The 13,237-nt window shown below is 44.5% G+C and overlaps 1 protein-coding gene across 1 annotated transcript; it reads left to right on the top strand.

Annotated features, from left to right (window-relative positions):
- The first annotated feature begins 1,369 nt into the window (after positions 1 to 1,369).
- On the top strand, positions 1,370 to 12,694 carry LOC124030839 (dnaJ homolog subfamily C member 14-like). Its single transcript, XM_046342006.1, has 7 exons — positions 1,370 to 1,662; positions 2,279 to 3,933; positions 5,856 to 5,962; positions 6,339 to 6,458; positions 6,697 to 6,857; positions 7,287 to 7,392; positions 10,783 to 12,694. Exons 2-7 carry the CDS (start codon positions 2,641 to 2,643, stop codon positions 11,102 to 11,104), a joined length of 2,109 nt encoding a protein of 702 aa, XP_046197962.1. The 5' UTR covers positions 1,370 to 1,662; positions 2,279 to 2,640; the 3' UTR covers positions 11,105 to 12,694.
- Positions 12,695 to 13,237: the final 543 nt, after the last annotated feature.

The raw sequence follows: 13,237 nt of genomic DNA, 5'->3' as shown, positions 1-13,237 counted from the left end.
ATCATTATGCTTAATTCTATGTAACAGAAAATGTTAATATCTCTGTATATCTAAGCATACCTCTTGAGCTATCTGTATCCTCCTGACTGGTGGTTCTTTTTTTAAAGAAACTAAATATGCTTCGATGTATCGCTGCTCAAATATGGGTAAAATATGAAAGGAATGTGATTAATGTAAAGTACATCTAGTTATTTCTAAAGTCTACCAACCTTGCCAGCAGGAATGCCAGCTAAGATAGTTAGAAAAGCTAGATACTGTAACTGATTGATAGCCTAAAATGGCTTCTTGATAGCTATTTTTTAAATGATTTAATGTTTTAATTTTTATTTCACCTTTATTTAAACAGGTAGGCTAGTTGAGAACAAGTTCTCATTTGCAACTGCGACCTGGCCAAAATAAAGCAAAGCAGTGTGACACAGACAACAACACAGAGTTACACATGGAGTAAACAATAAACAAGCCAATAACACAATAAACAAGTCAATGACACAGTTGAAAAAAAGAAAGTCTATATGCAGTGTGTGCAAAAGGTATGAGGAGGTAGGTAATAAATAGGCCATAGGAGTGAATAATTACAATTTAGTGGATTTACACTGGAGTGATAAATGAGCAGATGATGATGTGCAAGTAGTGATACTGGTGTGCAAAAGAGCAGAAAAGTAAATAAAATAAAAACAGTATGGGGATGAGGTAGGTAGATTGGGTGGACTATGTACAGCTGCAGCGATCGGTTAGTTGCTCAGATAGTTGATGTTTAAAGTTGGTGAGGGAAATAAAAGTCTCCAACTTCAGCGATAGTTATGAGGTTGATAGATTGGAAACCACAGGACAAATCCGAGGGGGCACGTGCCCTCTGTATCCATCTCCAGCCTAACTAACTAGACACTTGGCCCACACAGACTACTTGCACACACAAACACACACACTCCTTGAGGAACACACAGCATCCGGAATGGGCAGAAATAGACTAGAGAATGCAATGCATCCGGGGAGTGTGTAGGTGGGTGGAGAAGGCAGACATGAGAGAGTGGATGGTGTTTGAGAGTATGAAAAAGTGACTGCATGATATCCATGTTTATATTGTTGAATAAACAATAAATTGTTTTGTTTAAATAGGGAGTATGCCAGAGAATAGTTTGCCTTTTACAATTCTAGTTTTTAAATTATTATTTCGTTATTAGGCCTAGGCTTCTTGAAGATAATACAATTATAGACCCATGTAATTGCTTTGATATAAAGAGAAACCTGGTGATTAACGTTACATTCATCTTCTTCTCTTTACATTCAGTGGCCAATAAAAGTTAATTCGAACATTTGTGAGCGATTTTTTTCTGGCAAGAATAGGGTTAATACAGCGGAAATGATGTTGTGGTTTGTTTCCCTCGGAAGTGAAAAATAGTAAGACAAACAACAAGGACAGCGTTAGCCAATAACATAATAAGAAAAAACGTATATTTGAATTAGGAGAAAGAACACACTCTACTAATACAGGATAATAATAGTTTGTATTCACAATTCAATAACTAAATGTTCTTTCTATGAGAAGAATTGATCAGTTTCCCACATTTGATCATTTTATAGGAGCGACGCTAACGTTACAGGGCTCAAGCTAGCCTACATTGTATCATCTAATCTTGCCTTTCCTTTTTACGGAAGAGAAAGGTGAGTTGCGTTGGTGGTCATCTTTCCCAATGTTATTCCAGTCAGTGTTAGCAGTCAAATAGCTAAAATAACATTGGCAACAATCCACCGTTAATATTATTAAAATTACATTAGCTAGATAACTATATACGAGCAAACTAATGTTGTAAGCTAGTTAGCGTTTTAGCTACGAGACAGCTAGCTATTCGTCTCGAGACAGTTGGTCATTTTGTTCGCGATGGTGACGACATGACTTATTAGCTCGAACCTAACATTGCCCCAACTATCCTCTGATATCCCGTCCCAGTCATTTCTTGTAGAATAAATTAATTGCACTTCTAGATAGTTAGCTTGTGCAACTGCTGATAACCAGATGGCTAGCTAAATAGTTTGGTTTATCTTTTCAAAATGTCGGCGCTGCGGATCAGCTCGTTGAGTGGATATTGTGGCCATCAAATATGACATTATTGCCAATAACATGTTAGAACTTTGACAACAACAACGATTAATGCAGAATCTCCACATCCCGTTTGATTTCACTTTTCGGTGTACTTTAGATTAGACCCCTAGTTCTGGTGCTTGGGAAAGTGAACGTGTTACAGGCAGGCTAATGTTTAAACTTGCTGTCTCTCCACAGGCAAGAACCAGATACAAGATGAGGCCAGTCGGGTCCAAGGATTGTAACGATTGATCCTTGATTCAATGTCTGCATTGGGTAGGGTACCTAGGACAATGATGCCTGCCATTGCAGTATTATTCAGCTGTCCTTGTCTGACTCTTTGGCCTTGCTGAGGTGTGGTGTCGGAGGAGGTGTGGTGTCGGAGGAGGTGTGGTGTCGGAGGAGGTGTGGTGTCGGAGGAGGTGTGGTGTCGGAGGAGGTGTGGTGTCGGAGGAGGTGTGGTGTCGGAGGAGGTGCGGTCAGTGAGAATGGATCAAGGCCCCCACCTGACATGACATTGGATACTTTTTTGGAACTTTAATCAAGAGACTGGGAGGAAGATGGAGAAAGAGGTGGCTGAGGGGGAGGTGGAGATGAAGAGAGAGACATGGACTGTAGAGGCAACTGAGGAGAGTCCTGAAGAGCTGCTCTCAGGTGTTCCTCACCTTCCATCTTCAACCGCCATGCCCGACCAGTGGGAAGTCAGAGGAGATGAGGAGGAAACTCAACAACAAGTTCCCAATAAGGAGATTACTGACTATATCAAAGTTACCCCTCAGGATATCCAATCCCCAGTCAACCAGGAGGACTCGGAAGATGTAGAATCAGAGGACTGTGGGATTGCAGAGGACAATGAGGTCTCTCTAAGACAGGAGGGGGTGGTGCATGTGGAGAGAGAAGGAAATGAGGAGACAGAGGGTGGAGATGAAGAGGAGAGCGGAGGGAAGGAGCCAAGCATAAATGGGGAGTCAGGCTGGAGGAACTCAGGGGCCGGAGGGAGGAGAGGCCGGTCCCGGAACAGCGGGGGGGGGGGGACAGCCTCGGAGCAAAACACTCAGGCTACATCATCATCCTCGTCCTCCTACCTCCCTAAAGGTTCCCTGTCGTCGGGTGGCGGTCGGCACAAGCAGACCCGGAGGCGCAACCACCACCATCAGCAGGGCCGGGGCCGGCGGCAGACGGGCACCCAGCTGGCCTTGGCCTTCAGGGAGCTGCTGTCGGAGTCGCTCAGCCCCTGGTGCATCTCCTGCATCCACATGGTGGTGGAGGTCATTGTCACCATGACCCACCGATGCGGAGTGGCCGTGGAGGTCGGAGGGGTGGCCCTCTACGACCTGGGCTCACAGATGCTCAACAGGGTCACTGACGTGCCGGGGATGAAGGCAGATGCCCAATGCGTGCTGGAGAGGGCGAGGTGCGCCGGGGCGGTCCTGGTGGATAAGAGTGTTCGGTTGGTGAAATGGGTCCGGAAGGCCTCCCTAACTTGCTTCAGCCTCCTCTGTGCCGTGGTACTGCTGGGGTTCCAGTGGGCCCGGTTGACGCTGGTCCGGCTGGGCGGGGAGAGGGCCCAGCGGTGGTGGACGGCCATGCAGGACTTCAGGGTATGGAGGAGGGTGGCTTCGCTGGTGGAGAGGGTCAGCAGCTGGTTCAGGAGGAGAGTCACCCAGGTGCCCCCTTTGACCCCAGATTCTCCTGGTGGAGCAGGCAGATACCAACCTGGAAAGGAGCTGGAGAGACTGCTGGCGCTGGCTCAAGTCCCTGAGGAGGAGCTGGACCCTTTTACAGTCCTGGGGGTGGAGGCCCACGCCACTGAAGCTGAGCTAAAGAGGGCCTACAGACAGCTGGCTGTCCAGGTGAGTTTACGGGTTTAATGAGATCTGCATTACATCTTTTGAATACATGTGTATAAAATGTGTGGAATTCATTAAAGGGAGAGTGTAGCGATTATAGTCAAACACAAGCCAAAGCAGTTTTGCACTTGGCTGTGCATGGCTGCATGCATCTTTTTTTTATATCCACAATAGAGGTTGACCGATTAATTGGAATGGATGATTAATTAGGGTCGGTTTCAAGTTTTCATAACAATCGGTAATCGGCATTTCTGGACACCGATCATGGCCGATTACATTGCACTCCACGAGGAGACTGAGTGGCAGGCTGATTATGCTGATTATACCTGTTATGCGAGTGCAGCAAAGAGCCAAGGTAAGGTGCTAGCTAGTGTTAAACTTATCTTATAAAAAACAATCAATCTTAACATAATCTCTAGTTAATTACACATGGTTGATGATATTACTAGTTTATCTAGCTTGTCCTGCGTTGCATATAATCGATGTGGTGCCTGTTGATTTATCATTGAATCATAGCCTACTTCACCAAACGGTTATTTAACAAGGACATTTGCGAAAAAAGCACTGTCGTTGCACCAATTTTCAACCTGCATATTTAATATTCCCTGCTAAGATGAATTTCTTTTAACTAGGGAAATTGTGTCACTTCTCTTGCGTTCTGTGGAACAGAGTCAGGCTATATGCAGCAGTTTGGGCCGCCTGGCTCGTTGCGAACTAATTTGCCAGAAGTTTAGGTAATTATGACATAACATTGCACAACCTTCAATGTAACAGGAATATTTAGTCTTATGGATGCCACCCTTTAGATGAAATACGAAACGGTTCCGTATTTCACTGAAAGAATAAACATTTTGTTTTCGAAATGATAGTTTCCGGATTTGACCATGTTAATGACATAAGGCTCATATTTCTGTGTGTTGTTATGTTATAATTAAATCTATGATTTGATAGAGCAGTCTGACTGAGCGGTGGTAGGCAGCAGCAGGCTCGTAAGCATTCATTCAAACAGCACTTTCGTGCGTTTGCCAGCAGCTCTTCCCTGTGCTTCAAGCATTTAGCTGTTTATGACTTCAAGCCTATCAACTCCCGAGATTAGGCTGGTGTAACCGATGTGAAATGGCTAGCTAGTTAGCGGGTTGCACACTAATAGCGTTTCAATCGGTTATGTAACTCGCTCTGAGACCTTGAATTAGTTGTTCCCCTTGCTCTGCGAGGGCTGCGGCTTTTGTGGAGCGATGGGTAACGATGCTTTGAGGGTGGCTGTTGTCGACGTGTTCCTGGTTTGAGCCCAGGTAGGGGCGAGGAGAGGGACGGAAGCTATACTGTTGCGCTGGCAATACTAAAGTGCCTATAAGAACATCCAATAGTCAAAGGTTAATGAAATACAAATGGTATAGAGAGAAATAGTCTGATAATGCCTATAATAACTACAACCTTCTTACCTGGGAATATTGAAGACTCATGTTAAAAGGAACCACCAGCTTTCATATCTTCTCGTGTTCTGAGCAAGGAACTTACACGTTAGCTTTTTTACATGGCACATATTGCACTTTTACTTTCTTCTCCAACACTTTGTTTTTGCATTATTTAAACCAAATTGAACATGTTTCATTATTTATTTGAGGCTAATTTGATTTTGATGTATTATACTAAGTTAAAATAAGTGTTCATTCAGTATTGTTGTAATTGTCATTATTACAAATAAATACATTTAAAAAATTGGCCGATTTTAATCGGTATTAGCTTTTTTTGGTCCTCCAATAATCGGTATCGGCGTTTAAAAAAATCATAATCGGTCGACCTCTAATCCACAATATAAAATGTAATCAGAAAATAACTAGAAGTAGTCTCTTCCTTAGTTTTTCTCTCTCTTCCATTATGTTTTCTGCTGTACCCTTCTGTTTGTATTTTTTTTTCCTTTTCAGGTCCATCCAGACAAGAACAAGCACCCACGCGCTGGGGAGGCCTTTAAGGTGCTGAGGGCTGCCTGGGACATCGTCAGTAACCCAGAAACACGGAGGGAATACGAACTGTGAGTTGAAGACACACAAGCTACTGGACCAGTACTTATATCAAATGCAAGAAACTATGATCACATGACTTCACCTTTAACAAAAACATCTGAAGTTAGAACTCAGGCCTCTCACAATAGGATTACAGATTGAGAAGCATTCCTTAACTGTGGTCCTTAGCATGTTATAGTCAATTTAAAGGCCTGTGGGAAGTTTAGCTTAGTTCCTCAGTAACCCAGACACATGGAGAGAATACGTGATATGAGTAGAAGGCACACAAACTGGACTATTACTTAATTAAAATGCAATAAACCGTGATCAAATGACTGCACTGAAGGCCGGTGGGATCTTTGGTGTAGTTGATATGGCTTTGACTTTTGTTTCCCTGCTCCTCAGGAAGTGCATGGCGAAGACGGAACTCTCCAAGTCGATGAATGAGTTCCTCACCAAACTGCAGGATGACCTGAAGGAAGCTATGAACACTATGATGTGCACCAAGTGTGAAGGCAAGCACAGGTACATCACTGACAGAAATAATATCTGTTATATTTGAATCTATTAATAATCTATGAATAATATCTGTATCATACTTTTATAACCAGACTATTGTGAAAGTGAGGGATTGGAACAGTAATATAATTTACCTATCCTGACTACTCTCAACAACTAAAATTGTATTTGTACATTTTGCTGCTTACAAAATAATTAGTTACATACAAAAAGCTCAGGCCCTGACTCCTCCCTGTGTGTGCAGGAGGTTTGAGATGGACCGGGAGCCTGCGGAGGCTCGGTTCTGTGCAGAGTGTAACAGACGCCACAGCGCCGAGGAGGGAGACCTGTGGGCCGAGTCCAGCATGCTGGGCCTACGCATCACATACTTTGCCTGCATGGATGGCAAGGTCTACGACATCACAGGTACTGGCTTGACTATGACAGTTTTTGAGAGCATCAAAACTGTAATGCATTGTGGGTACATTTTAAGTGACTGATCTAAAAATTATATTGAGAAGTTATTTATGCTGCACAGTGATTTGTAGATCAGTCAGTCTACAATCGCCACTGTCGAACAAGCCCATTGCTTTGACAAGCTGTGTAATGACAACCACATGGATAGTTGGGCTCTCATCTATGCTAATGTAATACTTCTTTATGTATTGACTTAAAGATGTTTCTGTTTCATCTGTAAACTAAAAGCACTCTTAACAAGCCAACTGACAGGCTCAAGAGCTCTACAACTAAATGTAATTCTAAGCTGCTAAATAATGTTAAGACACCTGAAGTCAGACTGACTATTTCTCCTTGCCGCTTGCTTCAGTATTCACCTTTTCCGCTCCCACCTTTCAGAGTGGGCCGGCTGCCAGAGGATAGGAATCTCCCCAGACACACACCGCGTTCCCTACCACATCTCCTTCGGATCCAAGAACAACAGCAACTCCACGCAGCGCCACAGGTAGGTCCCAGGGCACTGAGGGTTGAGTTCCAATCTAATTTTCCTCTTGAAGTTTGCAATCGTAAACTACTCCACACTAATGTAAAATGATTGTATTGGTGTCTGCATGGGCTAGAGGGAGTTTCGATATACCAGTCATATCCTTTCAAATCCATGAAGGGAACAAGTGCATATTTCGTGAGAAAGGAGAGATTATTGGGACACAACCTAGGTGTTATGTGACCAACCGTCTAAAAGACCACAGAGGCCTAAATTAGATTGTTCTCTGAAGTACAATTGCGCTCTGGTCAGTGCAGGTGCTCTTGCATGTGAAAGAGTTACATATTTATGGACAGAGATTAGTTTTGGAGCTCCAGATTATTAAGCATCTCTGATGCTTGTGAATGATGCCTCCTCTTGGCCAAGGCAAAAGAGGCAACAATCTCAATGTGACTTGCATCAGGGTTAACTATAGGCTAGATCAGGGATGGGGGTGGGGCCACAAAAAATCTGAACTCATTATAAGAGGCCGCAGTTGCTCGCGGGTCTGCCCGCATGAGACCCCGACTGAGTTACTTTTTGGGGGGGATGGGATTGATCCAAGGCCATTCGGCCCACGTGCCCCCGGTTGCCCAACCCTGTTGGGCTAGATGGAAATAGAATGAATGTAACAAATCAAATTTATTGATATATACCTAGAGAGGAACCAGGCTATGAGGGGTGGCCAGTCCTCTTCTGGCTGTGCCGGGTGGAGATTATAACACAACATGGCCAAGATTTCCAAATGTTCATAAATTACCAGCATGGTGAAATAATAATAATCACAGTAGTTGTCGAGGGTGCAGCAAGTCAGCACCTCAGGAGTAAATGTCAGTTGGCTTTTCATAGCCGATCATTAGGTGTATCTCTACCGCTCCTGCTGTCTCTAGAGAGTTGAAAACAGCAGGTCTGGGACAGGTAGCACATCCGGTGAACAGATCAGGGTTCCATAGCCGCAGGCAGAACAGTTGAAACTGGAGCAGCAGCACGGCCAGGTGGACTGGGGACAGCAAGGAGTCATCATGCCAGGTAGTCCTGAGGCATGGTCCTAGGGCTCAGGTCCTCCGAGAGAATTAGAGAGAGCATACATAAATTCACACAGGACACCGGATAAGACAGGAGAAGTACTCCAGATATAACAAACTGACCCTAGCCCCCCGACACAAACTACTGCAGCATAAATACTGGAGGCTGGGACAAGAGGGGTCAGGAGACACTGGCCCCATTCAATGACGGGGCCAAACAGGAAGGATATAACCCCACCCACTTTGCCAAAGCACAGCCCCCACACCACTCGAGGGATATCTTCAACCACCAACTTACCATCCTGAGACAAGGCCGAGTATAGCCCACAAAGATCTCCGCCACGGCACAACCCAAGGGGGGTGCCAACCCAGACAGGAAGATCACGTCAGTGACTCAACCTACTCAGGTGACGCACCGCTCCTAGGGACGGCATGGAAGAGCACCGGCATGGAAGAGATGAGTCTTCAGTAAAGATTTAAAGGTTGAGACCGAGTCTGCGTCTTTCACATGGGTAGGCAGACCATTCCATTAAAATGGATCTCTATAGGAGAAAACCCTGCCTTCAGCTGTTTGCTTAGAAATTCTAGGGACAATTAGGAGGCCTGCTTCTTGTGACCGTAGCGTATGTGTAGGTATGTACGGCAGGACCAAATCGGAAAGATAGGTAGGAGCAAGCCCATGTAATGCTTAGTATGTTAGCAGTAAAACCTTGACATCAGCCCTTGCCTTAACAGGAAGCCAGTGTAGGGAGGCTTGCACTGGAGTAATATGATCACATTCTTTGTTTCTAGTCAGGATTCTAGCAGCCGTATTTGGCACTAACTGAAGTTTATTTGGTGCTTTATCCGGGTATCCGGAAAGTAGAGCATTGCGGTAGTCTAATCTAGAAGTAACAAAAGCATGGATTAATGTATTTTTCTGCATCATTTTTGGACAGAAAGGTTCTGATTTTTGCAATGTTACGTAGATGAGGAAAAAAGCTGTCCTTGAAACAGTCTTGATATGTTCGTCAAAAGAGAGATCAGGGTCCAAAGTAACGCCGAGGTCCTTCACAGTTTTATTTGAGATGACTGTACAACCATCAAGATTAATTGTCAGATTCAACAGAAGATCTCTGTTTCTTGGGACCTAGAACAAGCATGTCTGTTTTGTCCGAGTTTAAAAGTAGAAAGTTTTCAGCCATCCACTTCCTTATGTCTGAAACACAGGCTTCTAGCGAGGGCAATTTTGGGGCTTCAGCATGTTTCATTGAAATGTACAGCTGTGTGTCATCCGCATAGCAGTGAAAGTTAACATTATGTTTTCGAATGACATCCCCAAGAGGTAAAATATATCGTGAAAACAATAGTGGTCCTAAAACGGAACCTTGAGGAACACTGGAATTTATAGCTGACAAACCATTCAGAGACAAACTGATATCTTTCCGACAGATAAGATCTAAACCAGGCCAGAACTTGTCCGTGTAGACCAATTTGGGTTTCCAATCTCTCCAAAAGAATGTGGTGATCAATGGTATCAAAAGCAGCACGAGGACAGATGCAGAAACTCGGTCTGACGCCATTAAAAGGTCATTTACCACCTTCACAAGTGCAGTCTCAGTGCTATGATGGGGTCTAATACCAGACTGAAGCATTTCGTATACATTGTTTGTCTTCAGGAAGGCAGTGAGTTGCTGCGCAACAGCTTTTTCAAAAATAAATGAGAGTAATGGAAGATTCGATATAGGCCGATTCGTTTTTAAAATATTTTCTGGGTCAAAGTTTGGCTTTTTCAAGAGAGGCTTTATTACTGCCACTTTTAGTGAGTTTGGTACACATCCGGTGGATAGAGAGCCGTTTATTATGTTCAACATAGGAGGGCCAAGCACAGGAAGCAGCTCTTTCAGTAGTTGGAATAGGGTCCAGTATGCAGCTTGAAGGTTTAGAGTCCATGATTATTTTCATCAATGTGTCAAGAGATATAGTACTAAAACACTTGAGTCTCTCCCTTGATTCAAGGTCTTGGCAGAGTTGTGCAGACTCAGGACAACTGAGCTTTGGAGGAATACACAGATTTAAAGAGGAGTCCGTAATTTGCTTTCTAATGATCATGATATTTTCCTCAAAGAAGTGCATGAATTTATTACTGCTGAAGTGAAAGCCATCCTCTCTTGGGGAATGCTGCTTTTTAGTTAGCTTTGCGACAGTATCAAAAAGAAATTAATGAAAGGCTATCCAAGGCTCTGATGGTTTTTGTTTGTCCCGTGAATAAAACTCAGACACAGAGTGCTCCTTTTTCTTGATTTTCCTGGAGTCACCTGTTGAATGTTTTTTTAAATTAATGTAACTCTCCTTTCATGATCTCCAGGACACCTCCAGGCCCAGAGCACCCTCCTCCAGGCCCGACCAACCCTGCTGACCTGCAGGACTTTTTCAACCGCATCTTCCAGGGGGGACCTCCCCCTGATATGGCTGCCAACGGGGGTTTCTTTCCCTCAGGACCGCCCCCTCATCACCCCTCTGGTGCTGGGCTGGGACCTAGTGGACCTTTCTCCCCTCCTCCACCTCAGACTGGCTTCTTCATGCCTCCTGGGGGGCCCCGGCCAGAGCCCAGCGAGACGTGGGCTGAGAGCGGAGGCAAACCTCTACCACGCAGGAAGAAGAAGGTCCGCAAGCCCTTCCAGAGGTGAGAGCGGCCATTGTTGTGATACGTCATCATAGCAACACAGGGACACTCTACACATGGCCATATCTGTCTTCTTGCTTGTCTGTCAGCGAGCCCGGACCTCCCCTTACTGTACATGAGTCGAAGGATCACTCGAGCTCAGGAAGATTCACACTGGTCTGGGCTACCACCCAAATCAATGACTGACAACACATAGGTCCCAAGCCAGAGATGAGACTGGACCATGTATAAGAAGAAGAAACTAACTCCGTTTAAGTATATTTGGGGTAAGGAGGTGGCAGTATTTCTGCTTCTCCCACTCTCATTTGTTTTCTTCTTTGATGAAACAGCTGTAGCCATGCCACTGAAATCACAAGCCTATTGCTTATAATGTAAACACATTTCCTTTGGTCTTACTTTCCTGCACAATTCTGCATACACGATTACATGCCATTGGACTCTTTTAGTCCTTGAGACTTTTGTGATACATTTTTGGGGATATGGTAATGTAATATTGCTTCAGGTCTCTGTGCATTTGTGTTTGAGAGGGACATGGCTAGAAGAAGCCAATTAGAATTGATTCATTTCTGAATTTAACAGCTCAAGCTGAATCCTGGGAGAAGACTGTCCAGAGAGAGGGCTCCTCTGCCTGTTAATGCTTGTACACATCCTTCCTTCCGCCTGTTGCCTTCTTTGATAAATTGTTAGGTTATCATTTGAGCAACTGCTTTTCTGCCATTTTTATTACTTTGAATGAAGTTAGAGCGAAAGTTTGTCACTAACTTATATTGGGAAGTAGGTTTGTGGGGAATGCTTTTGCACCTGAATTAGAGTGCAAGTATGCTCCCTGCCAAACATAGATACACTGCTCGTTGAACATCTTATTCAAAATCATTGACATTAATATGGAGTTGGTCCCCCTTTGCTGTTATAACAGCCTCCACTCTTTCACTGGATGTTGGAACATTGCTGTGGGGACTTGCTTCCATTCAGCCACGAGCATTAGTTAGGTCGGGCACTGATGTTGGGCGATTAGGCCTGGCTCGCAGTCGGCGTTCCTATTCATCCCAAGATGTTGTATGGAGTTGAGGTCGGGGCTCTGTGCAGGCCAGTCAAGTTCTTCCACACCGATCTCGACCAACCATTTCTGTATGGGCCTTGCTTTGTGCACGGGGGTATTGTCATGCTGAAAAAGAAAAGGGCCTTCCATAAACTGTTGCCACAAAGTTGGAAGCACAGAATCGTCTAGAATGGCCTTGTATGCTATAGCGTTAGATTTCCCTTTACTGGAACTGAGGGGCCTAGCCTGAAACATGAAAAAGACCCTCAAACCATTATTCCTTCTCCACCTTTAAAGTTGGTACTATGCATTCGGGTAGGTAGCGTTCTCCTGGCAGATGATGAAGCGTGATTGACGTTGCTTCCGGAGGTAGTTTGGAACTTGGTAGTGAGTGTTGCAACCATGATGCTACGCGCTTCAACACTCAGCAGTCCCATTCTGTGAGCATGTGTGGCCTACCACTTTGCGGCTGAACTGTTGTTATAATAATAATAATAATATATGCCATTTAGCAGACGCTTTTATCCAAAGCGACTTACAGTCATGTGTGCATACATTCTACGTATGGGTGGTCCCGGGAATCGAACCCACTACCCTGGCGTTACAAGCGCCATGCTCTACCAACTGAGCTACAGAAGGACCACTTGTTGCTGCTAGATGTTTCCACTTCACAATCACAGCATTTACAGTTGACCGGGGCAGCTCTAGCAGGGTAGAGATTTGACAAACTGACTTGTTGGAAAGGTGGCATCCTATGATGGTGCCTTGTTGAAAGTCACTTAACTCTGAAGTATGGGCCATTCCACTGCCAATGGCTATGTGCTCGATTTTATACACCCCTCAGCAACGGGTGTGGCTGAAATTGCTGAATCCATTAATTTGAAAAGGCATCCACATACTCTTGGCCATGTAGTGTATCAACTCCGTCTAGCTACAGTGAATACACATTGAAGCCCACTTAGAATCACTTTGAGGCATCAAGAGGTTAGCAGGTTCATATTCAAATCCAGACGGTTATATTGTGAGTCAAGGACCTAGGCTATTTACTGCTTGCAGTCCCTAAGTATTGGTGTGAAACATCAGTGTTCAGTTGATTTT

This window comes from Oncorhynchus gorbuscha, linkage group LG03, assembly GCF_021184085.1.
Source record: "Oncorhynchus gorbuscha isolate QuinsamMale2020 ecotype Even-year linkage group LG03, OgorEven_v1.0, whole genome shotgun sequence".
Classification (NCBI taxonomy): domain Eukaryota; kingdom Metazoa; phylum Chordata; class Actinopteri; order Salmoniformes; family Salmonidae; genus Oncorhynchus; species Oncorhynchus gorbuscha.
Note: the sequence above shows the minus strand (reverse complement) of the source record. Positions and strands in the feature narration are given on the sequence as shown.

Excerpts from the sequence above, each read along its gene's own strand:
- LOC124030839 (XM_046342006.1), top strand. The coding sequence starts at position 2,641 with ATGGAGAAAGAGGTGGCTGAGGGGGAGGTGGAGATGAAGAGAGAGACA. Across the intron at positions 5,963-6,338 it reads ACACGGAGGGAATACGAACT|GAAGTGCATGGCGAAGACGG; the intron begins GTGAGTTGAAGA and ends CCTGCTCCTCAG. Across the intron at positions 6,459-6,696 it reads AAGTGTGAAGGCAAGCACAG|GAGGTTTGAGATGGACCGGG; the intron begins GTACATCACTGA and ends CTGTGTGTGCAG.